The sequence below is a fragment of the Pinus tabuliformis genome, chromosome 1_1 (assembly GCF_031772625.1).
Source record: "Pinus tabuliformis cultivar Carrire ecotype Pingquan chromosome 1_1, CPIR1, whole genome shotgun sequence".
NCBI lineage: Eukaryota > Viridiplantae > Streptophyta > Pinopsida > Pinales > Pinaceae > Pinus > Pinus tabuliformis.
Genome location: NC_142297.1, coordinates 822,292,661 through 822,320,227, shown reverse-complemented (window position 1 = coordinate 822,320,227; position 27,567 = coordinate 822,292,661). Strand labels below are relative to the sequence as shown.

Here is a 27,567-nt window from a genome sequence, read left to right as displayed (position 1 = left end):
AGATAGTTGTACAAACTGCATACTCTGGAAGGTTTCTTCAATTCTGGAGAAAATAAATTCTGCTAACATGGATGGCTTTTTCCTTTTTATCTTGGCTGCTGCACACTATTAAAATGTGGCAAGTGCAATCAGAGCAGATTTACTGTCTGTTTAATAGGTCCAACAGCAAATTTAACTTTTAATGCAATTTTCATTTCATATTGATGCAAAAGGTGTGCTCTGCACATGTTATGATGCACATAAGTAGAAGAATGGTAGGGAAATAATAGGAAACTTCAAACAATCACAAGACCTAGTTCTATAAGCTAATAAAAGTCAAAATTTTAATTCAAGCCCCATAAAAGGTTTTGTTTTGTAATTGACATGGCTTAGTAGAAGGCCTATGAGCAGACAGATCCAGTCTCACAGCAGGAACCTTTAGAGAACAGGAGCTATATGTCTAGAAGGCATAATCTCAATACGATGATCAGAATTTTATTTAGATTGCAAGAAATGCTATACAATTTAGGTCAGAGACTTTGGCTACTGCCTCAACAAGCCTTACGAGGTTACTGTCCATGAGTACCTTACACTCATAGCATCTACTCCAGATGATATCCTCCATTAAGTCTTGACGGCACTCAGCATATATAAGAAATTATTGATAACAGAATCGTTTAACAGACTACCCCACTCATCCATTCAACTCCTTTTCTTTCTAAGCCTCTTCTAAAATGACAAATGGATATTATTACCTCCCAGTTCTCACTTGGTGCAAAAGTCCTAATCACAAGTGTGAGACCCCAAAGGCGACTTACACAAGCAATTCACCATCACCAGAGTAACCTTGCCTTTCTCACTTTAGACAATGGTTAGACCTGGTTAACAAGTGCGTCCCTATGGTTTACTCAGTTCAGTCTGTTAGTATGGAGTATGAGGAAACAAAGGGGGTTACCAACAAAACAAACAGGAAAAAGGAAAATGGATTTCTTTTTTGTTTTTGGTGTGGTGGATGAAAGGCTGTCACCAGTGCCTTGCTTGGGCTATGGGGTAATGAATGTAACTTCAAAAGGTGTTCTATCAAGGATAAAGGGTCGCAAGTAACCAAGGTAACATTTCCCCTCTTAGTTAAACAGTACACCAAAGCCTCACTTGAGCTTTAGGACTTTAACTTGAGAAGTGCAGGCTTTTATGAACAAGGTCAAAATATATATATACAGGAAGACCAAAATGAATGAATAGTGAGGCAATTGTAAGAAAGAGATGCCTTCTTTGCATTTTTTATGTGGTAGTTGACAAAGGAGGTAGCAGCAATAGCCACTCCAGGAGTCCAGGAGTAGTACGATGCTTGAGGGAAACCTCTTTGTCTGTCAAGATGATGTTGAATCTATTACAACAAAACCTATCACTCCCACATGATGTAAAGTCACGAGCATCAAGAGGCTAGAATCTCTACTTCATGAGTGCTACAACACTGGAGGCAAACCTCTTTGCATGTCAAGATGATATTGAATCTATTACAACAAAACACTCCCACGTGATGTAAAGTCACGAGCATTAAGGGGCTAGTCTTTTGCAACTCAATAAGGCTACCCATTATCACCACAGTAGATCTTCCTCTCTCTTTTGGTTGGCTCTTCTTCAACTCAAGGGAGGATTCCACAAGGATAGGATTGCTAAGACTATATATTGGAGGCACAACATGATTTATTGAAGAGTAAATCTAAACAAAATGTGTTGTTGTAACATATATGGACTAATGAATGGTGTGAGAACGAAAGGAAAACCCCAAGACTAAGTGCCTTATCACACCTTGGGAAAATAGAGTCAAGGAAACATAGATCAAAGAGGCCAAGTGCGTGAAAATATAAGGCAATAGAGGTTACTATGCATGCCACAAATCAACCTTAGCTTGTTGATTTTAATAGCAAAAAATCACCTTCAAAGGCTAAAGATGCCATACTTAAATTGTCACGAAAGCAAGGTTATGTCAATCTGACAAAAATTGTGTTTGTCAGATGAACAACTAACACTATAACAATAGAAATCACAAGGTAACATCCTCACATTACTTAGCCATGAAAGTTAGCTTAACTGGTAGAGATCCCATTGCTAAAGCATCTTGCGATTGGGAGATCACAAGGTCAATTCTCCTTGACGCCCTCAGGGTTAGGCTCTAATTAGTTTGGCCAGTGGGATGTGATCTCTTTGAGTGGACATACCCAGATTTTCCTTGGAAAAAATAAAAGGAAAGAAAAAAAATCTCACATTACTCTATCCAAATGATGCATAATTTACTCACTACAAGGAATTCATAGCATGCTACAACAATCTCCTACTACAATATGAAAAATAAGTGCACAAAGAAAGCTTCACATGAAACTATACCTCCAATCCTCCATAAGGTTCCAAGCATGTGATGTACAAACGAAGTCCAAGGGGAGAGCTCTTCAATCCCAAAGTCACAGCGACCATTACAGTAAAGAGAAAGCTCCTCTTTATAAACTAAGTCTCTTCTCTCATACAATAAAAAAAATTATTTTTTTGCTAACTCCATGACAAATTGAATAAATAATATAAAATTGTAGTAATTAGATTCTTCATCAAACCAATCCACAGATGTAGAACAATCAATGACAAAGTATTCTATTAACACACTCCTTGTGAGAAGATCATCAGTTTGAAACCCCATGGGTAAAAAATCCAGCCATGTTAAGGGTGGGTGTGGCCCAGCAAAACTTGTGACCCTCGGGTGATTTTGATGACTTAGATGCCATTTAGCTCATGGTTTCTTAGCCAAAGGCTAGTCTTGCAAGTCACAAATAAACTAGCAAACAAAAACAAAAACAAAAAGATTCTTCATCAATCCATCGTTGACCATGTCAAAATATGTGGACATAACTCTCCCAAGGAGAACTTGCCCTCATCCAAAAACAGTAAGGAGATTACAGAAAAGGTCTCTAAAAGAGGTTGTACGACTCAAAATAGGTATGATGATTAAATAACTCTCCCAAGGAGAACTTGCCCTCATCCAAAAATTAGGAAGGAGATTACAGAAAAGGGCTCCAAAAGAGGTTGTACAACTCAAAATAGGTATGATGATTAAGTCAACATGCAAGAGATCCACAAGAATTCACTCTCCAAGAATGGATGCATGAAAATACAAATAACTAACATTCAACCTAGGAGGATGTGCTCAAGGGTTTGTTAAATTTTGAACCCGGCACCTAGCAATCAATTCCTACTAGGCAATCACAGATCTACTAAATAAAAGCACAATTAGGTTTTTAACAAAATATTCAGTAGAAGAACAATTACACATCCAATCTCAATCGCATATGACACACACAAATTCTACCCAATCAAATCAATTCTTCATTAAATCTTAATTAGATCCTAATTGGCCTCCTGTCCCGGGATAATGGCCCAACTAAGGAAAATATATATACAACATACCCTAGATTAAGTCTAGTTGATCAAACCCTAGATCTATCTTTAATCTACTTGGTCGATCTAGATCTCCTATACTACACTCCTGCACCTTCCTCAAACATGACACACTTGAGTATCTCACTCATCACTTAAGAAAAACTCTTTCTCAATGTCTAGTGCCATTGTATGGTATCCCTTTCTCCTCTCTTAGTCTTGCTTTTGTAGCTTCTCCTTGAGATAAATCCCTAACCCTAATCTCCAAAGTGATGGATGGCCAATATTAAATCTTGCCTCACTTAAGATCAACGTTTGATATTAAAACATGATCATTAAAGTAAATATTTTGCTTTTCCTAAGTTTCTTTAGCTCAATAGCCTACATAATTAATTATGTGTTTTTCCAAAGTTAGACTTAGGTTAAACTACAAAAGCAACTTATTGCATACTTGAGAAAGTATCATAAAGAGACTTTGTGTAACTTATTGCATGCCCAAGTACTTAGGCTATGCAAAAGTACATGCCCAAGCTACAAACATCAACACTCCCTCTTAGCAAGGGAGGTACTTATGCTAACTGGAACTGCATCCGCTACGATGGTTGCTCCTTTTGAACCAGAAGCCTTCCTTGCCACCTAGTTCGAAATCATCCTCAAAGACCTACTCCCATTGGACTTGTTCCTAAAAGCCTCCTACTCATGAACATCTTGTAAAGTCATCTCATACCATGAGGCCTTCTTGACAAACTTGGAAGGCCCTATTGACTGTCCTTCCCACCTAAACATGAAGGTTGAGTCCCTTTATCCTACTTAATCTTTGGAGCTTCCCGCTCCTTGTTCTCTATCATTGTCCTACTACTTGTCATGGCTCGTGTAGTCTGGCCCTTTAACCTATAGAAGTTGCCCTCTCTAACTCCAATGACATGGCCATTGTTAAAACTACATCTCATGGGTCTAATCAGTCCCTATCCATCTTGGAATGCTATAGCAAACCCCTTATTCTCTATCATAGAGATTGAAAGCAAAGGCACCAATAGCACATCCTTCACTTTCAACAGACCTCCTAACTCAAGCTGGAATAATACTGTCCCAACTCCCTTCACTAAATGTTTGGTATCAGCACCAAACTCCATATGCATCTCCAAGTCCCAATTTGTCAAGTTGTCAAACAACTCTAGTGCTCCTATCATATGATGTGTGGAAAAACTATGCAATAACCATGCACCAACTGATATGGTAATCGAGAAATAGGAAATGAGTGTGAATTCTATCTCAAACTTCTTGGCAAACTATTCCCCCTGAGCTTCTATTGACGCAACTACAGTTGACTGCGTACCCTTCACCCTTCTTCCTCTCTAAACATTGTAATACATAGTGTTTTGTCTTATGACATGCAAAACACTTGACCTTAGTCAAGTCCTTATTCTTCGGCTATGAGGTTGATTCCTCACTCTTGCTCAAACCCTTTCCTTTGTTCTTCATTATCTTACCAACAAGAGCCAAGTCTTTGTCACCTCCCTACTTACTATTCTTGTCCTTTGATTGCTTCTTCATCTCCTTTTAGATCCAATCATCCCATAGCCTATTAAATGTGGGTTGATTCTCTCAAGCATACATTCCTTTGACAAGCATATCCCATGTCTCTAGGAATCTATTCAACACCACATTCACTAACACTACGTCATCCACTTTTTCCCCCATTGTTGTAAGGAGATCACAAATCTAGGTGATCTTTATCAACTAACTCATCACCAAGTCAAATCTAGGCATCTGAGTAGACTGGAGATTGTCTTTCAACACCATTTTCCCATTAATGGTCTTGCTCTATTATAGATCCGCCAAATCATCAAATATCTCCTTGGCTAATTCTTCTCAGACAAGTGAGAGATCAAATAGTCCTTGATTGAATCCAAGAGAACCATTTGTGCCTTTATCTCCCTCTTAGCTAAAGTGGCCTTCTCCTTGGCATCTGTCAACTCTGAGATCACCTTCTCAACAATCTCCTAGAGATCGTTTCCTTAAGAACCTAGGTGACCCTAGCCTTCCAAGGCAAGAAATTTGAGGCTCCATCCACCCTGTCTTCAAACTAAAGACCAAATACAATCATCTTTTCGAAGGTATGTGCTAAGTCATTCTAGCACTCTTAACTAAAAAAATATGCCTGGTCCTTTCGGCACCCACAAAATTTATTTTATCGCCAAAGCCCCTGATTGGCACTTGTTGGAATTTCTAAGTTTAACCCGTTAGAAATTCTTCCTATGCTATCTGACTTATTTCTTCCTACTTGTTCAATTACTTACCAAGTTATTTACCATGTAGATACTGAAAATAAATACAAGGACAGTATCAACACATATAGATCATCAATTGAAAGTAAACAAGCACACAAGTGACACCATTGTTTTTGGACTAATGTCCCCAGAAAAACCCAATGCGGGAAAACCGGTGCAGCTATTCAGAGGGTTTTATTATTATGCAGTTTTAGAATACAACCTGGGTGCCAGAAATGGCTCACCCAACAGAGAATGCCCTCGGCAGTAGTACCTCTCAGTTGGAGACAAATATTCTGGCTAAAACACCAGATGAACGATCCCACAGCAACAATACAGCTTCTGCTACTCTGCGTCACTCTAATAGGGACTGCGTCACCCTATCCGGCTCTCCAGCTCTCAGTCTTATTGACCCTACCGCCTACGCCTACCTACAAGTCAGTGAGAAAAGCCTTCAACCCCACAAGGTGTGGTTGGTGGCAAGGAACTCAGAGAAGGGGCTGTCACACTAATCTCGACTCTCTCCGTTTGAACTATCTCCTAGGTTAGCTAAGGGGGGTGGTCTCTAATGAAAAGTTAAGTTAAAAGATGTGAGTTTCTAGGAGAGTTTTATAGTGAAAATGGATTACTTTTAAGGATTTATGGGCAAATATGAATTGAACAACTTGAAATAACAATGCCATTATAATATGATTAAAAACCATAAAACCAATGCCTTATAAGGAATTCGCTCAACAATTTAAAGATATATTTGCTCAAAGTAAAATGCAATGCTCTCAAAAGAGAAAACAAAGTAACCCTGAAATGTAAATAAGAATTGTTAGCACAAGATATGTAAGATACAAAATGCTTTTGAGATAATCAACTTTATAAATCAAAACATGTGAAACATATCTTGCCAAAACCCAGAAATTAGTAATTAACTTGGAAATGTAAAAGAATGAAGTGCTAAGCCAAGACATCAATATGCAATTAGACTTGAAACATGAAAAGAAAACACTTGTTTGAAATGATTACAATACTTGCTTTTGGAATAGACTTTGCATATGAAAACTCAAACCATCAAAAGACAAGTAAAGTAAATGTAATGTAAAGTGCTCTTGGTTAATTTTATTAATTAGCTCTACAACAAGATTACAATTTTACTCTTCAATCCTCACACCTCACCCTAGCCCAATGATATGGATCTCACAGTGAGGAGTCAATAGAGGAGTAGAGGATCCCTAAGATGTCTATTTCAACCAACTTATGTTGGAGGTAAGATTTTAATGAGGCTTGGGGCCTTCCTACATTAAAATGCCTAGATGAAATGCAAATTGTGTTAATTCCCCAAATTAAAATAATGATACATGCAAATGCTTCAAAGAGATTGATTTGCAATGCTTGAAAATGAAATAGTGTTCAACATAAGTTGCAATTAAAAACTTCAATTGGAAGAATGAAATTAGCTTACAAGTGTTGCATGTGTTTCATCAATGAATTAAAATGACACAAGTAATTTGCTTGAAGGTCAAATTTGTTTCAAGTAGACAATGACAATAAATTGCTCCAATATTAAAGATAACAATGTACCATAAAATTGAAGCATGTATGCAAATGCTTATGAAACAACTTACCAAGGTAAATGGAAACGAATCAAAGTTTGTTAAGAATTGTAGCTTCAAGCAACAATTAGATAGATAATGCAAAGCTCAAATGAAATTGTAACAAACTTTAACTTAATGAAATGTGATAGTGAGGTTGTGTTAATTCCCAATTAAAGCATGCATGTAAGTGAATGATGTATGAAAGCTTAAACCATGCAAATGTCAATCCACCCAAGAAAAGTCTCCCTCTAAATGGGGAGATAGGATACCATGGGAGAAATCCCAAGCTCCCACAAGAAAATTAGATCTTTTATTAATACTACAAAGAGAAGAGGGTCCTTCAAGTCCTCAACTAAATTTCAAGGAGAGTCCTCAAAAATGTTGTTTGAAACTTGGACACTAGACCTCCTTTCTTGAGAAAGTAGTGACAAGATCTCACAAAAATTATGCAAGGGAAACAAGGTGTGAGTTCCCTCCAAATGCCCACAACTTAAAGAGGAAAATGGGCAGCCCTCTAGTGAACTTGACTTGGCCAAAATAAGCCTCAAAATGACTCACGACATCCTTGGAAATTGAACCCCCGGCACTTGCCAAAGGTCCTGCAAACACTTGTTAGATGTTGCGGGAAGTTGCCCTTCAAAATCTGCCACAGAAGAGTTAACAAACAATCCAAACAATGACTGCAAAATAAGTTAAGTATTAATGGAAAAATCAGCAAGATAAAATGTATATGTACAATTATAATTTACAAAAGGCTAAGCTAAAGAGTGAGAGTAAACTCTCGTCTTTGCTTAGCCATCTTCAAGCTCTTAGATAGCAAGTGAAAGAAGTGAAGTACAATGTTTTTTAGAAGAGATTTAAATTTAGAAGTTCTCGGCTTGTGTACAAGCTATGTGCCGAAATCCCTACAAAACCACTTTGTAAAATAAGACTATGAAGGTTCAAAGAACAAATGAGAGCTCCTTTAAGAATGTATCAAGAGTGGGTTGGTCTCTCCAAAGACTTCCCCTCACGCTTGATTCTGTAATCCCAACAAGATGTTCCCTCTACAAAACTTCAATCAAGAATTAGTTCCATATAGATTTAGCAATAAACAATGATAAGAAACTCTAGAGATTTATTTAAAACCAACTAGAGCATTCTATACCTAGAGCATACTTCTAAATCAAATGTCAATGCAAGATAGCTCTACATTAACAAATCTACAAGAGCATATGGAAGCAAATTAGATCAAAGCATGAGTAAAATGAATTATACCAATGCTCAACAATTCATTGCACTCGAAAAGGAGGAACACCTCATGAATGAAACCCCAAAGTCTTTATTGATATTTCTAAAAGTGTACAAGGCAGCAGCGCTTCCGCAAGCACAATAGCTAGTAACAATATTATACAATGTGAGAGCCCATGGCTCTATTATATAGAGAGTTGGGAGCAAATCCCAATGAAGAATGACAATGACAAATGGCATTGGAGCCAATCCCAATGTAGAAGTGATTAAACAAGTGGCATTGGGTGACAATCCCAAAGAAAAATTCGAATTTGTTGAATGGAGCTCCAATGCCAAATGTAAAAATCAAATTCTTGCAAGTGAACATCATTTTCTTCTTCCCTTATGTGCCAAATTCGAATTTTATGGTGGAATGACAAGTGTATATGGGTGGTAACCCATGTGGGGACAATTTCCCACAAAAATCTCCACCAAATATTCTCCCAAATCCTCCCAAATGTGCATTAACTTCACAAATTCGAATTTCCAAGTAGCTTTTTCATTTAACGCCAGAGATTCGATTTTATTTGAGCACATGTCTTTTCCTTGATTTTAAGAGTCCACATCAGCTTAGGACTTCACTTTAACTCCCCCATATTTTCCGCCTCATTTTCACAACATTTAGCATGTGTGGATATTTATTTTCTCCATTTATTTAATTTCTGACTTAATTAATTGCCAAATTTCCCACTAAACTTAGAAAAAGTGGGTTTCGAGAGTCCAAAACACATTATTAACCCCTCAAAATGTGTTATAGTAGAAAGTTGAGGGTGAGAGGTGTAATTTTGATTACTCACACCCATACAACCTCTCTAGACTACACTTATTACAATTTAAATACAATTTTATTTGCAATTTTTGACCTGTAGGAAATCTAAAAAATTAAAAAATGACTACCTAAACCTAACCAAATTCCACAAAAAATTTTGTGTGATCTAGTACGGTAATATACATCGAATCTAGACACTAAGAAGTGTCAGAGGCTCAACTTTCACAACGCCAACCCGGCTTTGGGGTAAAACGTGAGTGAAAAAACATAAAAATTTATCCGCCTCTGAAAAAGGGGATAATTAACAAGATAAAAAAAACACTCCAAGGTGTCCTCGTTTGCTGATCGAGTCCCAATATCCTAGGCCTGTTACAGACTCAAAAGTATCACTTATTACAATACCCCGTAGGTCTCGCCTCACTTGAGATCAACTATTGAGATTAAAACACGATCACTAAAGTAAATACATTACTTTTCCCAAGTTTTGTTGGCTCAAAGCGAACATAATTAATTATGCATTTTTTCTAACTTAAGAATTGGGCTAAATTAGAAAAGCAACTTACTCAATACTTGAGAAAGTATCCTAAAGAGACTTTGGGCAACTTCTTGCATGCCCAAACACTTAGACATGTGCAAAAGTACGTGCCCAAGCTACAAACATCAACAAGGTCCACCTAGAAGTGCTCACGAAGTGTGCCCTCCAAGGTGCATGAGAGATACACCAATAAAACAATCCTCCTAAGAGAATGCTCTATAACCAACCTCCGAAAATAACTAGTGGTCCAAAAAATGCATGTAATAAATCCACATGTATGAATCCCAAAATAACCAACTTCATGGATGAATGTGTAAGGTGCCAAGTAGATGGAACACTTCAATATAAATGAAGCAATAAAACCCCAAAATACCAATTGGACCATCTCCTCCAAGACAAACTAAAGGAGATAAGGCGAACATAGGGTTTTGATCATGCCAAAACTCCATGAATATATATATATATACCTCCAAGAATAACAAGAAGTGTCTCCACAAATGCACCCTCCAAGGATACAATCCAAAGACAGTAGGAATATATATATATATATATATATACCTCCAAGAATAGCAAGAAGTGTCTCCACAAATGCACCCTCCAAGGAAACTCTCCAAAGACAGTAGGAAGACCAACCAAGAGCATGTAAAAGCCACTTGTGTGGCCCTCCAAGTATGTCACATTGCTCTCAATAAAGGCCCTTGATAACCACCTCAAATAAAATTATATATGTGCTAAATCAAAGAGGTGGGGGCGCTCACTAGTGAAGGTCAAATGATGAGAAGCGTAGCTTAAATATACATACAATAAAGATGAGGGGCGCCTAGGAGAGGTGCACCCTATAAAATTGTGCCATGTAACTATCTCGATTCTCAACCACCCAACCAATGGTAAAATATCCACATCTGAAATGCATCCTACACAAGAGTGCCAAGGTGGTTAGGCCTCATCAACATCATGCCAAAACCATGTGTTATTTCCTAATACCATCAAAAAATCCCACCAAACCATGTGCACACGAGAAAGTGTTCCCTAGAGAAGTGTGCCAACCTCTCCATTAATAAGCTAATCATGTAATCCTAGGAAATTGTTCCCGAGAGAGAAGCACTCCATAATAAAGCCTGAATAACCTCCAAATAACCCTCTAAATGTGAATAGCTACCGAATGAAATAGGGTGCTCAAGCTATTAACCTCCAAGATAGTCACATTGATTAATTTAACCACTTGATAGTTAAATCAACCTCAACATGCGTGCACAAAGGTCAATGCTCCAGTAGAAAAATCATCCAATCTCCCAATAGTCACCAACTAATTAGATCAACATGCACATATGGAAGGAGTGATGTGCTCCAACAATGTTGTACAATGGAAAAATGATGTATCTCCTAGCAAAGACTGCCATGATAACAACACAACAACAAGATAGAAGGTCCACCTAGGTTTGAACCTAGGACACACCACCACCAAAGGCTTCTAACATGATAAAACCTCATCAAACCATGAGAGAAGGCTTCATCATCCAGCATGTATGTAGTAACACCCCCCCCCCATCTAACTCAAACTTGGGGAAAAGTACATCCATAAGGGTACTAAAATCAAACATATACCACCTAGGTGATGTCTTGCAAATGTTACAATGTCAAGTCATATCACCTAGGGAAATCCCATCAAGGGAAAGTGCACTACCACAACACATCCATCTAACCACATCAACATCATAAACGTCATAAGAGAATTAGACAATAGAAAATGCTAACCCATCCAAACATCAAGTATGTCCCCATTACGCATCAACACAAGAGAACCATGTGGAACACACCACCTAGTGTAATATCCCCATTTTTGGTTTCCCCTATGATGCGGTTAGGATGGAATTATGGGGTTTGTGTCAGCTAGGTCACAGGTGCAAGATTACGTCATCAATGGGCCTGAAGGGTTTTGGAGGAGTTTTATGGGGTCCAACGAGGTTCACTTGTCATATTTCACCATCAAGGTCAGTTTTGCACAGTTCGTTCTTGGTTCCATTGCATTTCGACAATTCCCATCCCATAAAATGGGGTTATTATCGAGCATATTTTAATTATATATGCTCAAGGTGCTATTTGAAGCAAATTATTTGGAGAAAATCTTAGTGTAATAGCTCATTGGAAACGGGATGAAGAGATCTACAAGATGGGATGGTGAAAAGTTACTTTCAGTGGCCAGGGAAAGCATGGAGGCAGATTAATCATTCTCTGAGATTAAAAGTGACTTTAATTAGTCACTTTATTAAATATAAAAAGGTAAAAGTGACTTAAAATAAAATAAAAGGGTCACTTAAATAAAATAGAAGGGAGAAGCTTCTAGAAATGAAATAAAATAATAAAAGTAATGTGCTTCTAAAAGGTTGAAGAGAGATCCATCAGATCTATAAAAAGGAGGGGAAGCTAGCCTTTTGGATCATCTGGAGTTAATCATTTGTCTTTGTGAAGATTAGGGAGATTGTCCTCAGAAATTCATTGTGTCCGGGACAAAAACTCTTGGGTACTTTGGAGATATTGATTGGGGAGATTCGACGGAAAACCATCTCTATCAATCCCTTGGTGAATTCTTTCAGAATTCACAGGAGTACCCATTGGTTTTAGTTACATTTTGGGTGGCCAGGATCAGTATTGCTTCAGTAATTCTAAGGCCATCATCTCAACTATTATATTGGCATGCAACCTTGCTTTAGTAAACTAAATAAAGTTGAGTTTTGTTATTTCTCGTGTTATTACAATATATTTATAAAATTGATAGAGCAACACTTTATTCTAATTTCTGGGTTTAAATCTAAATTTCATTTGTGCCAATATTTCTTCTACGAAATGTGCTATTTCCTTTTGAGAAATTTCACGACGAATTTTCTTGAAGAATTTTCCTAAAAAATCTAATGAAAAATATAAAGGAATATTGCAGTGGTATTAGAGTTGGTTTTCCTACCAGCCTAAGGGTTTTCTTTTCTATTTGCCTAAGCCCAGTTGTGCTTAAATTACATGTGATTTTGTAGCAGTTCATAAAGGGCTAAATTGATATTTATTATCGGAAGATCGAGCTGCTACTGCCAGGCTGAGTTTATTTTCCATCATCCTCTTGGGACCAAATTTACCTTTGTGGGGGTTGAGTTAGTATTCCCAGAGAGGCCAGGTTTATCTTCTTGAAGGAGGCCGAATTCGTATTCCCGAAGGGGCCGAATAGTATAGTTCGAGGAGCTGAGTTGCCATTCCATAAGGAAACCAAGTTTATTGCTTCAGGGTGTCGAATTACTTGATATTTTTGGAGGCTGAGAGGTTAAGTCGTTTATTCCTTGGAGGTTGAGTTTCTTGATTGCTTGGAGGGTTGAATTCATTTTCTTAAGGAGGTCATTGGGCTTGTCCTCAATGTTGAAGTAGGATGTAGAAGCCATTCAGACTTGTACAATAATCTTGTCCAACAGATCTCTTAGTGATTGCTTTTCTCTCTTGCTTGGGCTTTGTCTTAACCTGGGCTTTGATACCATGTTAATTTTAGTTAACAATGGTATGTTTTATGCCTGCAACAATTACTTCAATGTCCTTTAGTTAACCCAAGGACAATTTTCAATATAATTTCCAATGGAAATCCCATTAATCATCACATTGATAGTAACTATAGATAGAACATGAACAATTAAAGGAGAAGACAAGCCAAGACGAGAGAACACTAGAATTTGGCGAATGCCAGGGAAAAACCCCAAGATGGAGAAAACCTTTTCATCAATTCTTATTATTATAAATATTAAATGTTCAGCACAGAGAGAGTACAATAAAGTCAAAATTGACTTGCCAAATCAGTGTCCAGAAATAGCCCAGTCAAATCTGCAATCTGCCCTTAGTCAATAGCTGTCGAACAGCAGCAGTGTGTGCCCGAACCAGTCAATGGTCAAGGGTCAAAACAGTCCCTTAGCAGCTCGGTCAAATGAGAGAATAACTCAGCCTCTCTTGCTAGTCAAAGTCAGCCCAAAACAGTCAACAATCTGCAGTGAAATTTGGTTAACCTTGTGGTCAACGCAAGTCAAAGTGCCCAAATCACCTCAGTTTTTGTGCCCAATAAATGCAGTCTGCTGAGACAAAGATTCTCCCAGAAAATCAACGTCAAAATCTGCCCAGAAAGTCAAAGCACGCTGGTCAAACCCTCATCAAACTGCAGAAAAACTTCAGATATTTTTTGGCCCTGAAATTTTTGTCCTCCTTTCTACCACACGTGAGAAAAATCAGCTGCCCAATAGTTGTACGAACCAATCAGATGAGGAGAGAGAAGAAGTGTGAGTTGATGAGGTGCCAAATGAAGTTTGAGGTCATCCTTATTTATACAAGTCATAGAGGGTCAAAAGACATGCCTGTTGGGCTTCATGAGCCTACATGATGATGTGGCTGACCTTGACAATTTACACGTGTGGGCTTTACCTCAAAAACATATTTCTCCTTGTCCAAATTTAGTGAGCTTTAGGTCGATTTTGGTCCTCTCGAAAAGAGGAATTCAATACAATATATATTTCCATCAAATGAGCTGTCCAAAGTGGAATTTGGCCCTAGTTGCCAATTTTAACACAAACTAGCAAATTCCTTCCTTTCAAATAAGAAATTTTTAGTCCTACAACCATCATGAAAATCAATTATTGTTATCACTGCAACAATTGGCAAACTAGTATACCCCACTATTGCCCTCCTAATAGAATCCTTCGACAACCACATTTGCCTAGTCAGCACATGATGCCAACACATCTGATTCCCAAAATTTCATATCAAATGAGCAATCACCAGGTCTTACACTTTACCTCAATTAGGCAACACATACAACCATCAAATAAACATGCTCTGCACTTCAAAACCAATTCAAACAACATCCTCTTGTCTATATATCAACCAAAGGTGTTCTACCTGTCGGTTACTTAAATGAGTTAAAAAGGAACATTGCCTGTATTGGATCTTTTCAACAGTCAACGTAATTAAATTGACCACAATTTCAAAGTAAATCTTTTTAAAGAACTTCCAAAATCATTTTCAAATTTTCAGTCATAATATGAGTTAAATTTCTGAATGGATAATCATCAATTTCTCATGACCTCATCAAAAAATCCACCTCCAAATCATTTTAAAATTGATCATATCAGCAAAGTGAAATTAACAACCAAACAGAGCTCATAAAGTCAACAAGAAGAAATGATAACCAACTAAAAAGCACTAAACCAGTATGTTAAATGGAAATATCCATCATGAGAAAAACAGTGCTTTTCACATTTAATTATAACAATTTGAGGAACATGCTCACAGGTCAATAGCCATAAATGTATCAACTATTATCCCACCTTCTATAGAATTTAAGGTGTGTCTCAAACACATACCATAACTGGACAGCCTGCCTTTGGAACAGTGTCACATCTGGTACCTCCCATGGGGTTTAGACCAGCATACTCAACAAGGATACATGCATCAAACCCCACCGCTTCATAGAACTCCCCAACCTGAAAACAAAATAAATTATAACTATTTGAAGCATTAGCTTCTACCAGTCCTGAAATTTACAAAAAATGGATGGCAATGGTTTCCTTATGACCAAAAGAAAGAAAAAATGGATAACTCCGTACAAAGGCATGACAACTACAAAGATTTTCAGAATGGAATTAACATCACATAATAGATAGATCATTAAGCTTTTTAAAAAAGACAACACTTTATGAATAACCTCATGAAAATAAGGACGGTCATGTTGAGAGATAAGACAATAGAATAATTCAAAAGTAAAATGAAACTCAAAAAGCAATGCATTTTCTCTCTTTCATTCCATTCTCATATCCAATCTCCATCCTATTGACTCAATTTATTGCATCCTTCCTGTTTGTGTCATCAAATTTGGGAAGTTTAATACTAATGCAAATTAAATTTTGTAACATTGTCTTCATTTCTCCCATATCTACATTGATTTCCTGCATAATCTGACCTCTTCATGCTTTTTAATCACAGTAAACATAAGTAAAAATTTCGGTATAATTTTCTTTACTAAAGAATCACAAAGTAAGTGTAAATTAAAGGAATATATGGCCAACAGCATACAATATACCCGACAAAGGAGAACTTCTCGTGGAAACTTCCATTTGATTTCAAGTAACTCCAAATTTAGCGATCCATCCTTAATGCTAATCATCGCAACAATAGAGAAGCACAATATTAGGGTCATGAGGACAAGCTAGTAAAAAATACAAAACTATGAAAAATATCGTCCTGAAAAAATAGAAAGTAAAATAGACGAAAAAAACTATTCACAAAAATTAACTCCATACAGCTTTAAAAGCAAGTCTGAATTAAATAGAAAAATATCACATTGATTTCCAATGGTGCTAAGAACTAGAAGACAACTTAACTTTTGCTGCTAGAATAGACTTGAAAGTATTTTGTTTTTGTCTAGATTTACTAGGGCTAAGCAACATTATCAAGAAAATGTAAGTTTCTACCATGATATTTAAATAGACCCTAACATGATAGCATGCTAAAGTCATACTCACTAAATAGCATTATAAGTGTACACAAAACAAAGAAAAGACATTGTTGATTGGGTTTATCCTATGTAGTTGGGAGGAATGATTGGGATCCTCCCCACCCAGGTTCAATTCCCACAAGTGACATTATGAAGTTTGATGTAAAGGACGGAATATGTATATTCCTCATATGGAGTATATATATATTTATCTGACAAAAAAAGGACCCATGAAAGGGACCTACATGCTTTAAAATTCAACATCCAAGAAAGGGATAGGATTGGTTAAAATGCCAAAGTTCACCCTATCGAGGACCATTCCAAAGGCTTTTACAATAAAAAGGATGAAAATAAATCAAACCTTGATTCCCCACTAAGATGACAACTTTTAAGGTCTAAGCTACTAATAGCAATATGCAACTACCAATGCCCATGAGGCTTTCTGGATTGACGATAAATGGGTGCATTGTTAATGAACTCATTGTGATAGGTCATCGATGCAAATCACCCATGGGTATTAACCTACAAAAAAAAATGCAACTACCAACACCCCTATGCTAATTAACTACCTACATTCTACATCATTACCAACATGGCCCATGTTACCGCAAAATCTAGCAAGCCTTGTGGAGGGGTACCCTACAAGGCAATCACTAAACTAAGTGACAACAATAAGGTAATAGCCCATTGTCACCATAGCTATTACCCCCTACTCTTTGTGGATTTTCACTAATGGAAGGAGTTACGGTTTAAGGTCACCTACAAGAGATATTCTAGGTTTAGAGGTTCAGGATGACAAAATAGCCCACTTACGCATGGCTCAGTTTAAGTACGAGGATCAAACTATGACAAAAGGCATTTCACATCCCAAGTAGAGGCCAAATTGAGGGCACACAAGACCTGTGGTTTCATTGATATGTTGTGAGTTGGGATGGCCTCAAGTCAAGACGCCAAGAAAAAGTTTCCAATGAGTATTATCAAGGTAAATGCACACGAAACCTTCACAAGCCCTCAAGTTGAAGCTTTAACCAAACTAGGGGTTTATCCTAGGGAAAATAAATAGGGCAAGAGAAATTATAGATGAAAATGGAAAGAATGGCCACCAAGGGGAATGATTTTGAGGCAACCACTACAACCCTTGATGTTGAGACCTTCCAAGACCAAAAATTCCTCTTCCTAGTCAATTCGCACTAAGCCCTAGTTGGGTCGCTTGGCCTTAAGAGGGTCGAATTAGAGAAAGAGAGAAAAGTTTAATTTGTGGGTAAAAGATAACTTGATCACCAACTTGACAAGGCTAGTGCCTAGTCCTTGGGTGGATGGAATCTATGGATTCTTAAGATAAGCTATAACTTGCAAAGGAGTTGGGATGTTTGATGTCGTAGCACAAACCCTAACTATTGCCTTTGTGAGGGATCAATGTCACATGGGAGAGCTATAATCAAGATACATTATGGGGATTGCCACTCACATATCATACATTAGTAATGCATACCATAATGAGACCTAGTTTCTAGGCAACTGATTTTCAATGAATTAGGGCACAATAGGAAAACCTTAGATCAGCAATTTATTCCATACATTCGAGATGAACTCAGAAATTTTCAATAAACAAGCTCACTTACAAGAAAATATGCATGAACAATGCTTTATTGATGATCCAAGTGGATATTGGTGGCCACCCGCCTATTCCACTAGGACCCCCACACCATTGATTCTTTCAGTTTTTCAATTTCCTTATTTGTAGCACAATTTACTATTTTTGGCAGCTTTTCGGGTCCTGAACTTCTGGAGCCATTTTGAGGCCCTAAACAACGTTTTTTGGGAAAACTGAGACCAACATGGTTCATAGACCAATGTTGGTCATTCAAAAATTGTAGTCCTCAAATAGATCTTTCTAACGAGGTATTGTGTGCGTCAAACAGAGATCGTATCCCAAAGTTACGACCCTAGGAAGTTGATGTACCAAATTACCCAAACGAGGCCCATAGTTTGGCGCTTCATCTCCTAGGGTTAGGTTTTTAAATGTTTAGGGTTTTCCATTGTTTCTCAATAATAAATTGGCCTTTGAGCCTCATTGTAACACAATTCAGAGGCATGTAGCCACCACATCTCTTCTCAGCAATAAGCTACCATCGCCCGAGCTAGTCTTATTTCCATTCTGTTTGATATTAATGAAATGAGGTGTTATTTCTACTGCATCTTTGTATTTATGGTTATATCTATAATTTGTTGTGTTCTTATTTAAATCCGGATCAATTGATTCAAGACAACTTCTCCAAAGTCAAGCAAATAGCTCTAATGAACAAGAATACTCCATACATCACATCTTCACCAAGAAACAAGAGGTCAAAAATCTCTCTAAAGAACAATGGAATAGTTCAAGTGATGATGATCTATTACATATCATCCTCTCCTCTATTTATATGAGGAGGATGAGTTATAATTTTAGCCTAAAAGCCCCTGGATACAAGTTTGATCACACTAATGCCTTGGATTACAAGCCAACCCACTAGCATTAGACCAAAAGAGAAAAACAAGCCCACGTGTGTGAGTTGTTAGCCCTCTAGGGCTGACGTCATGCATGAGAAGAGCTCCAAATCCCAAGCGTTGAGGCTATTAAGTGCCAAATGTGATGTAGAAGCCTCTAAAAATCACAATTTGAGGGTTGGTCCTCAAATTTCCATCAATATCCTTCTATGCTCCCCAAAATCCAATTAGGGCACCATAAAGCGGTCTCATGGGTCCCCAAATACTCATAATATCCATCTCTACTCCAATGTTGTGGGCTTTCAAGGTGCTACTAGCCCTCACAAGTCTTTGAAGGTCAAACCATCCTCATTTGGGCCCTAAATCAGTTGTCATCCTTCATATGGTGTTAAGGCCATCTTGGGGGCATGTTGGGTCCCGGTGTATCATCCTGAATAATCAACAAATATACAGTGCAAAGTGGCAGAATGTCCTCAGTGCAGGAGGTTGTTAGATTTTTAGTAGCATCAGACAAGTGTTCTAGTCTCGATTTGTGTCTAAGAAGCTAAGAAACACAAGATCTCCAAAACACAGAAAAGGTTCCGGGAGAAAACTGTTGAAGTTTCTAAGTCTACCAATTAGAAACCCTCCATGTACTTTACTGATTTATTCCTACCTACTTGTTCTGTTACTTAACAAGTTATTTACAATGTAAATACTGAAAATAAACACTAATGCATGCTCAACATATTACAAATCAACAACTGAAGGAAACAGAAACAAGCACACACAATGACACCGTTATTTTTGGACCAATGTCTCCGAAAAAACCCAATGTGGGAAAACCGGTGCAACTATCTGAGGGTTTTCTTATTAAGCAATTTCATAGTACAATCTGGGTGCCAAATCCTGCTTACCTAACAGAGAATTTCCTTGGCAGTAGTACCTCTCAGTCTGACACAAATATCCCGGTTGAAACTCGGATAAACTCTCCGGCAGCGCCTCAGCTCCAATCTGCCCCAGAAAACCCAGCGTCAGCCTTTCTGGACTGCATCGACCTCTCTCTGCCTAGCGTTGGCCTTGTGTCACCCTGAATGGGTTTGCGTCAGCCTCAAGAGGCCCTGCGTCAGCCTTCTGGCCCTCTGCGTCAGCAATGCTGGCCTCTCTGAAGCACTACAAAGTGCCTGGTTGCCTCTACGTGGCCCTGCGTGAGCCCTAGCTGCTACTGTGTCACTCTCTCTGGCTCCTGTGGTAATCTCCCGGCACTATCTTTGCCTCTTTGTCTCTCTGTACTCAACGCCCCTCGGTTGCAACTCCGATCACTGATTCTATCTCTCTTAGCAAACCCTGCTCTAAAGAATAGAATGACTTATCATCTGGTGCGCTCTCCAAGTGACCCTCAAGCCCCCTCTTATACTTTTCTCATTGACATATCAATGGCCGAGATAAGTCCCTAATCAATGGCTAAGATTAGATCTAGCTTGATCCATGTCTTTTGGACTTATATTAATCCACATTAATATTTTAATTTCCCTAAGTTTAGACTTAGGGACTCCATTAAAAATATTAATTATTTTAATATTTCTCAAACTGTTTAGATTTTGTCCAAACCTTTCTGGGTATTGGAGATCTCATGTGCCCTAACCTCTCCACCAAATTTCATCGCTAGAGCACATCCGATGCTACCCCAAATCAACAAAAACACCTAGAGACCACTCAATTAAGTTAATTAATCAATAATTAAAAATGCCTCAGTCTAACTTAAGAAAATTGATTAATTAATGAGAATTAATTAAGGAGATCGACTTATGCTCTAGACTTCTAGAAAGTGACTTGGATCAAGTCTAAGATAATTTTAGCCATTGATCATGATTAGATCTTAGTCGTTGATGCTCCAACGAGAGATTATAAGAGCAAGTCGATGGAATGGAGATAGATACAAGAGGGAGAGAGAGTTAGCCAAGCAAATCGAGCTACCCAATTCCAGTGATTCAGCAAACACGCAATTCGAGCCAAAGAGAGCATTGGAGAAAGGGAGCAAACAAAAAATTTAGGAGGGTTCTAGGAATTTTCTAACATTTCTCCAATGTCAGAGTGGTAGGAGATAGGAGGCCAAATTATCTGCAGAGAGGGTCGCAGAAGCTAGTCAGAGCAGCTAAAAACCCTAGTGCAAGTTGCTGGAAAGGGGTCGTTTCAGTTGTCAGAGGTCGGGAGATCATATGGGAGGCAAAGTGAATATTTCCCAGGGCAGAGGGAGGCTAAACGGCTCACTTGGAGCCAACTTGCAGGCAGTGCAAATTATCCAAGCCAAGCAGTGCGACTTCCACGCAAAGCAAGTTTTCCAGTGTGGGGTTCGAGCAGGCCACTGGAGGCTGGATTGATTGCAAAAGGGAGAAATTTTCTCCATATTACTTTGGCTAGATATTTATCCAAGGATCACCAGTTGGGCATCCAAATTATTGTACTCTCAAAATTTGCTACATAATAATAAATTAAACCCTCATATGTTGCACCAGTTTTCCCTTCAAGGTTTTTCCAAGGACTTTTTAGTCCAAAATAATTGTGTCGATTTTTATGTGTGCACATCTATTTATGAGTTCTCGATTTTTACTTTCGCTGCATATTTTTATTTTGTGAATAATTGTAATGTGATTTATTCGTTAATTGTTGTAAACAATTAAACTTCTAATCAATTAGGAGAATAAATTCCAACTGCTGCAATTTCAAGGAAATTTCACATGGCATCAGAGCATTATTGATCAAATCGGAGGCTCAAAGGCAAAAGATCGGTAGTTCGTGCAATTTTAGAGGGAGATTTGAAGCATAAAGTTCAAATCTGCGCAAGCCAACCAGGTGGTGCGAATTACGGAGGCAAGGGGATTGATTTCTAGATCCAATTCCAAGGAAAAATCGATTGGCCTCAGAAGCAGAGTTTGCAAGCAAAGTGGTTGTCGGGAAGCAGTTCCAGTGAGCAAATCAGTTGATTTGCAAAGCAAATCTGGGCACCAAATTTTTCCAACAAGGGTTACAGTTTCAGATCTGCGTAGGGAATGAAGAGAAAAGCACATTAAGAGGAATTTCCAAAATTTCTCAAAGGGTTTCCAGATCCAATTTCTGGGAGGAGATCCATAATTTCCAGTTACAAAAGGTCGTAGCAAGCACAGTAATTTGTCAATGAAAGTTTGCCAGGATAGCCAGTTCAAGTTGCAGAGGTTGCAGTTCGCGGGCCAGTTCTCAGAGAAGGACATCCGAAAGGCAGAGCGAGTAGTCTTAGTGAGCAGCTGAAGGGCAGTATATTATCCGGAGAAGGACTTCCAGAGGCAAATTTGCATTCCATAAAGGAGTGCGGGTAGCAGAGGGAAAGCCCGGCAAGAAGGACAACGAGATTTCCATATCTAGTCTCCAATTTATTTGAGTCTCCCAGAGATGGCCATAGTAGGACTCAAGGATCAAGACAAACTTTTGACAAAGCATCTAACATTGGTGTTTGGAAGGCGAGGATACAATTCTTGTTAGATGAGCATGGTTTGAAGGAGTTTGTGACAAATGTCATGGCAGCCCCAGCAAATCCACAACAGATGGCTACCTTCAAGAAAGAGATGGCCAAAACTAAGAGAATGGTCCTAGATGGTGTTCGGGATCATGTCGTCCTGCATGTTGCAGATAAAAATATCGACAAGGATATGTGGGATGTTGTCGTAAAGTTGTATGAGAATCCATCGGAGAATCGCAAAATTATTCTCAAAGAGAAGTTGAAGACCACTATTGACGACTCCATGTTAACTACCCCATAGTTGTACATTTTTCGCACATGGATTTCCATCATGTCTAAGCACTCAGATGATCCATAGATTCATCATTATTAGCTATATGTACACTGGAGTTTTGTAAACCTATTCTGCATTTTGTAATGTAAATGATCTTAGTAGGACAAATGTATGTAACAACCTAGGTAAATTTATTTTTCTGATGATGATTTCTATCCTAGGAGGTTTTTAGCCTCACTGATTCATGTGTTTCTAAACAGGGATGATCGATAGAGTTTTTCCTTCCAGCCTCACCCCAAAGCTAGGGTGGATTTTGTCGTCAAAATTTTAAATGACTCTTAATATTCTACAGATATAGCAGGTATCTATAATAATATTCTACAGATCTAGCAAGTATCTCTATTCCTTGATGATTTTATGATCATTTTTGAATCTCTATTAATCTCAAAATCAGATCTAGGTGTGCAAAAGTTATCATTCAGGATTTGGGCGTTTGGGGAAGTCCTCAGCTGGACCAACTGACTCTCAATTTACAGAATCTAAAGAGCCCACTATTTTTTTAATTTCTGAAGTCATGTTATAGAATATTTTACTTGCAGGGTTTTTCTTGGGCTTGTGCCTATTTAAAATTTCAACTTTATTTCTAAATTTGTGCAAAATTTGTTTAAATATGGCTAATAGAGGGCTTTGATCTACAGATCTGCTAGATCTGTAAAATATTATTGTAGATTTGTAAATATCAAATTTCTAATTCATTGGGATTTTGTGTATTTCATATTTTTGTATATACATGCTTTGGGGTTTTTATCTTTTGTTTGTGCAGGAACAGATCCTGATGATTACAGACAATTTTTGTGGATTCTCTAGGCCCCGGAGGGCATCCCCAATTTTGTTTGCAAGTGAAAGAGAAATTTCAGAAGGATCGTGGGCAAATTTTTTTAGGGCTTGGAGGCCCTGTGCTGGCCACATCCAGCTCCTTCTCGGCCCCCTTTCCTCTCTTTCTCGGCCTTCTATCCCCCTACTTCTCGACCTCCCCTTCTCTTTTAGGCCTATCTGCTCCCTTCTCCCTTACGGCCCCCTCATTCTCGTCTTGCTCCCTTCACGGCCTCCACTCCTCCCTTTCACTCTCAGCCCTCACCTATCCCTCACCTCTCGGCCTCCATTCCCTCTCCCTTCCTCCCTTCTCACTCACAGCAGCCCCTTCCTCTCGGCCTCCTCCATTCTTGGCCTCCCTCTCTTCAATCTCAGCCTTCCCTCAGTTCCATCCCTCAGCCTCAAGGGATTCCACCCTCAAGCCTTCTCCCTATCACCATTAATTCTTCCCATAATTTTTCCTAAAAATTTTAACAATTTTTTAACAAAAAAAATATGAATTTAGACTTCTGTGATCCATAACATTGTTTAGTAATCTTCGGCAAAATCACATAATCAATCTTATGTCGACGCGTTTCGAACCAACCAGTGTGGTTCATCGTCAGGACAAGTTGAGGAACTAATCTGGCTTAGCTTGAATAAATAGAGTGTGCAGAGACTCCAACGGCTATATTGCAACAGCTAATTTTGACCTGATGACCAAAGTCAAACTAATAATTTTATTATTATTAGTTAAATGAACAATAAATTTATTGTTTTAAATATAATGGTTATTATATTTATTAAAAACCTATATTTATTATTATTTAATTACAAATAAATAGTATTAAATTACTATTTGGATATTTATTTAATAAAAATTGTTTATATCTAGGGATCCAATGGTAAACTAGATATAATAGTAATTAATAAACTATGGTAAACTAAATATAATGGTCATTAATCAAATGTATCTTCATAAAACCTATATTTATTATTATTCAAAACACCATTAAATATTATTAAATTATTATTGTTCTTCGATTTTAGTTACAATAGGTAAAAGTTTAAATCTGAGAGATCATTTTAATTTAATATTTAAATGTAAAGGCCCATTAAAATAATCAGTTCTATACAGTAATCTATATTTTCTTAATAATTTATAGTTCTAATATTATTAAAAACAATAAATAGTACGAGCTAGATCGTTTCTTCAGTCACCTCAATAACCAGTCCGCCGCCATTAAATTCACGATGGAAAAAGAAGATAATGGTTGTCTTCCGTTCTTAGATGTTCTCATCTCTAAGAAGGTGGATGGTTCCTTTTCTCATCAGGTGTTTAGAAAGAAGACGCATACTGAACAATACTTGCATGCGTCTTCGCATCATTTCCCCGCTCAGAAGTTAGGGGTCCTTAGCACGCTTGCCACTCGTGCTGTTAGAATCTCAGATGAGGAGAGCTTGGAAGCGGAGAAGGCTCATCTCCTTGATGTCTTTGAGAAGAATGGTTATAATAGGCACCTAGGTCATAAAGCCTTCCTTAGGGCCAAGAAGGAGCCTTCCATCCGTAAGGTTCCTAAAGACCGTATCTTGGGTGTGAACCTTCCTTACATCCAAGGGACCACAGATAGGATTGCGAGGGTTCTGAGGAAGTACGATGTGCCCGCAAATTTTAGACCTCTCCGCACTATCCGTAGCTCCCTCAGGTCTGTAAAAGATCCTATTGACCCTAAGGACATGAAGGGCGTCTATGTCATTCCCTGTTCCTGTGGGACCCCCTATATTGGTGAGACTGGTCGCTCTATCAATCAACGGATTAGCGAGCATTCGGCTGACTTAAGACATGGTAGGACCAAGTCCTCAGCCCTGGTTGAGCATGTGGGGAAGACTATGCATCATGTTTGTATAGAAGATGCTCAAGTCATTGCCAAAGTTGCGCAGTTTCACCATCGCAAATTTAGAGAGGCCTTGGAGATTGAGAAAAGGCCGAACAATCTTAATAGGGATGATGGCTGGAAGATTAGCAGCTGCTGGGTCCCAGCCTTGTCTTCCTAGCCTCCTCCTTCCCCTTTGTTAAGTCTTAGGGTTTCTGTCTTCCCTCTCCTCTAATCTTATTATTATGGAGTGCATGGGGATTAATATAATTTCCGGCTTACTGTATTAACCTTATTCCAGGGGGTATTTCAGAATCAGAGTTGATTTTTACCTTTATCTGATTTCCTTATTTCGATTTAATAAAGACCCCCCTTTTTTAAACCTTATAAATAATATGATTATTAACTAATAACATAGTTAATAATTAATGAATATAAATTATTAAATTAATGATAAAAAGTGATCTAGTTTACCAAATGACCCTTAGGTTTAAATGGTAAACAAGAAATTATTAAAAATATATGATAAACCAATAACATGAGATAATGGATATACTATTAATAAACTTGTACTTTAATTTTACCTAATGTAACTATATTCTAAGAATATTAATGGTTTAACCATAATACTATTTATTGTTTTTAATAATATTAGAACTATAGATTATTAAGAAAATATAGATTACTGTATAGAACTGATTATTTTAATGGGCCTTTACATTTAAATATTAAATTAAAATGATCTATCAGATTTAAACTTTTACCTATTGTAACTAAAATCGAAGAACAATAGTAATTTAATAATATTTAATGGTGTTTTGAATAATAATAAATATAGGTTTTATGAAGATACAATTGATTAATGACCATTATATTTAGTTTACCATAGTTTATTAATTACTATTATATCTAGTTTACCATTGGATCCCTAGATATAAACAATTTTTATTAAATAAATATCCAAATAGTAATTTAATACTATTTATTTGTAATTAAATAATAATAAATATAGGTTTTTAATAAATATAATAACCATTATATTTAAAACAATAAATTTATTGTTCATTTAACTAATAATAATAAAATTATTAGTTTGACTTTGGTCATCAGGTCAAAATTAGCTGTTGCAATATAGCCGTTGGAGTCTCTGCACACTCTATTTATTCAAGCTAAGCCAGATTAGTTCCTCAACTTGTCCTGACGATGAACCACACTGGTTGGTTCGAAACACGTCGACATAAGATTGATTATGTGATTTTGCCGAAGATTACTAAACAAAAAAAATATGAATTTGGCATTTGGAATTGGAGGACTATCGGTGATTCCGGCAGCATATCTCCAAGTAGCTTCAAGCCCCTAAGGGCTGACAGGTACACACCCTCTAACCTTTCCTCATTTCATTTATCTGATTGAAAGCGAGGTTAATACTGGCATAGATTTGAAATTAGTTGGAGTTTAGTAGTAAATTTAATTTACATCTTTTACTGCTCTACATTTCAGAAATAGAAGTTATCTTCAGTAACCTTTTGCATGCTAATTTATGAACATTGTTTCATTGTTGTTCAGTAATTTATTTCTGAGTTTTTAGATCAAATGCATCAGTAGATCAGGAATAGTTAAACTCAGAAATTTTCTGAATTGTTAGTTATTAGTTTGTCAAGTGAAGTTTTTGCTGTTATATATAGAAGAAATCTGAATTTTGCATGGTTATAGGACTGTTGATTTAGAATATATTGCTGGCATTAACATTTGATTTAAGAGCAGATTACTAGATTGATATTTCATTGATGTAATCTAAGTTTAAACACTTAGTTTAATTTCTGAAATACATTTGTTTTTACATGCTCATGCAAGTAGGACTAATCTAGTTTTACTTATGCATCTAATGATCTTTGATTGAATACCTCATACAAATGGATTTCTGAATTTAAAGTGTTTTATTTCCAACATTTTACATTTCAGTCATGTTGTACATTTCAGTAATTACTTGTGCAGATTTTACATTTTACACTGTTGGTATAAGTATTTGTTTTCACATTACGATCATCATTTTTCTGAGCCTTAAGTTAAACAACACTCACATCATAACTCAAAATAATTCATATTTTAGGCCCTCATTTAACTAAAATTAACCAAGTCCCTGCATTTCACATAGCTTTAAGTTTTGCATCTGCATATAAGACAATCGAATCATTCAGCAGCAATTTCCCATCCTTTACTTGGACTTTATTTCCTTCGCAAGATAGTTGACTCCACAAGGCACTGG

The 27,567-nt window shown here is 37.4% G+C and overlaps 1 protein-coding gene across 1 annotated transcript in view; it reads right to left on the bottom strand.

The window, feature by feature from the left end:
• The window catches only part of LOC149216614 (DNA mismatch repair protein MSH1, mitochondrial-like), a 73,342-nt gene that overhangs the window by 27,500 nt on the left and 18,275 nt on the right, over window positions 1–27,567 (bottom strand). Inside the window, exons 4-5 of the mRNA XM_089391249.1 lie at window positions 15,929–16,004; window positions 15,213–15,332 (exon numbers count right to left, since the gene is read on the bottom strand). Of these exons, the coding sequence (XP_089247375.1) occupies window positions 15,213–15,332; window positions 15,929–16,004 (196 nt within the window). The remainder of the gene's footprint in view (window positions 1–15,212; window positions 15,333–15,928; window positions 16,005–27,567) is intronic.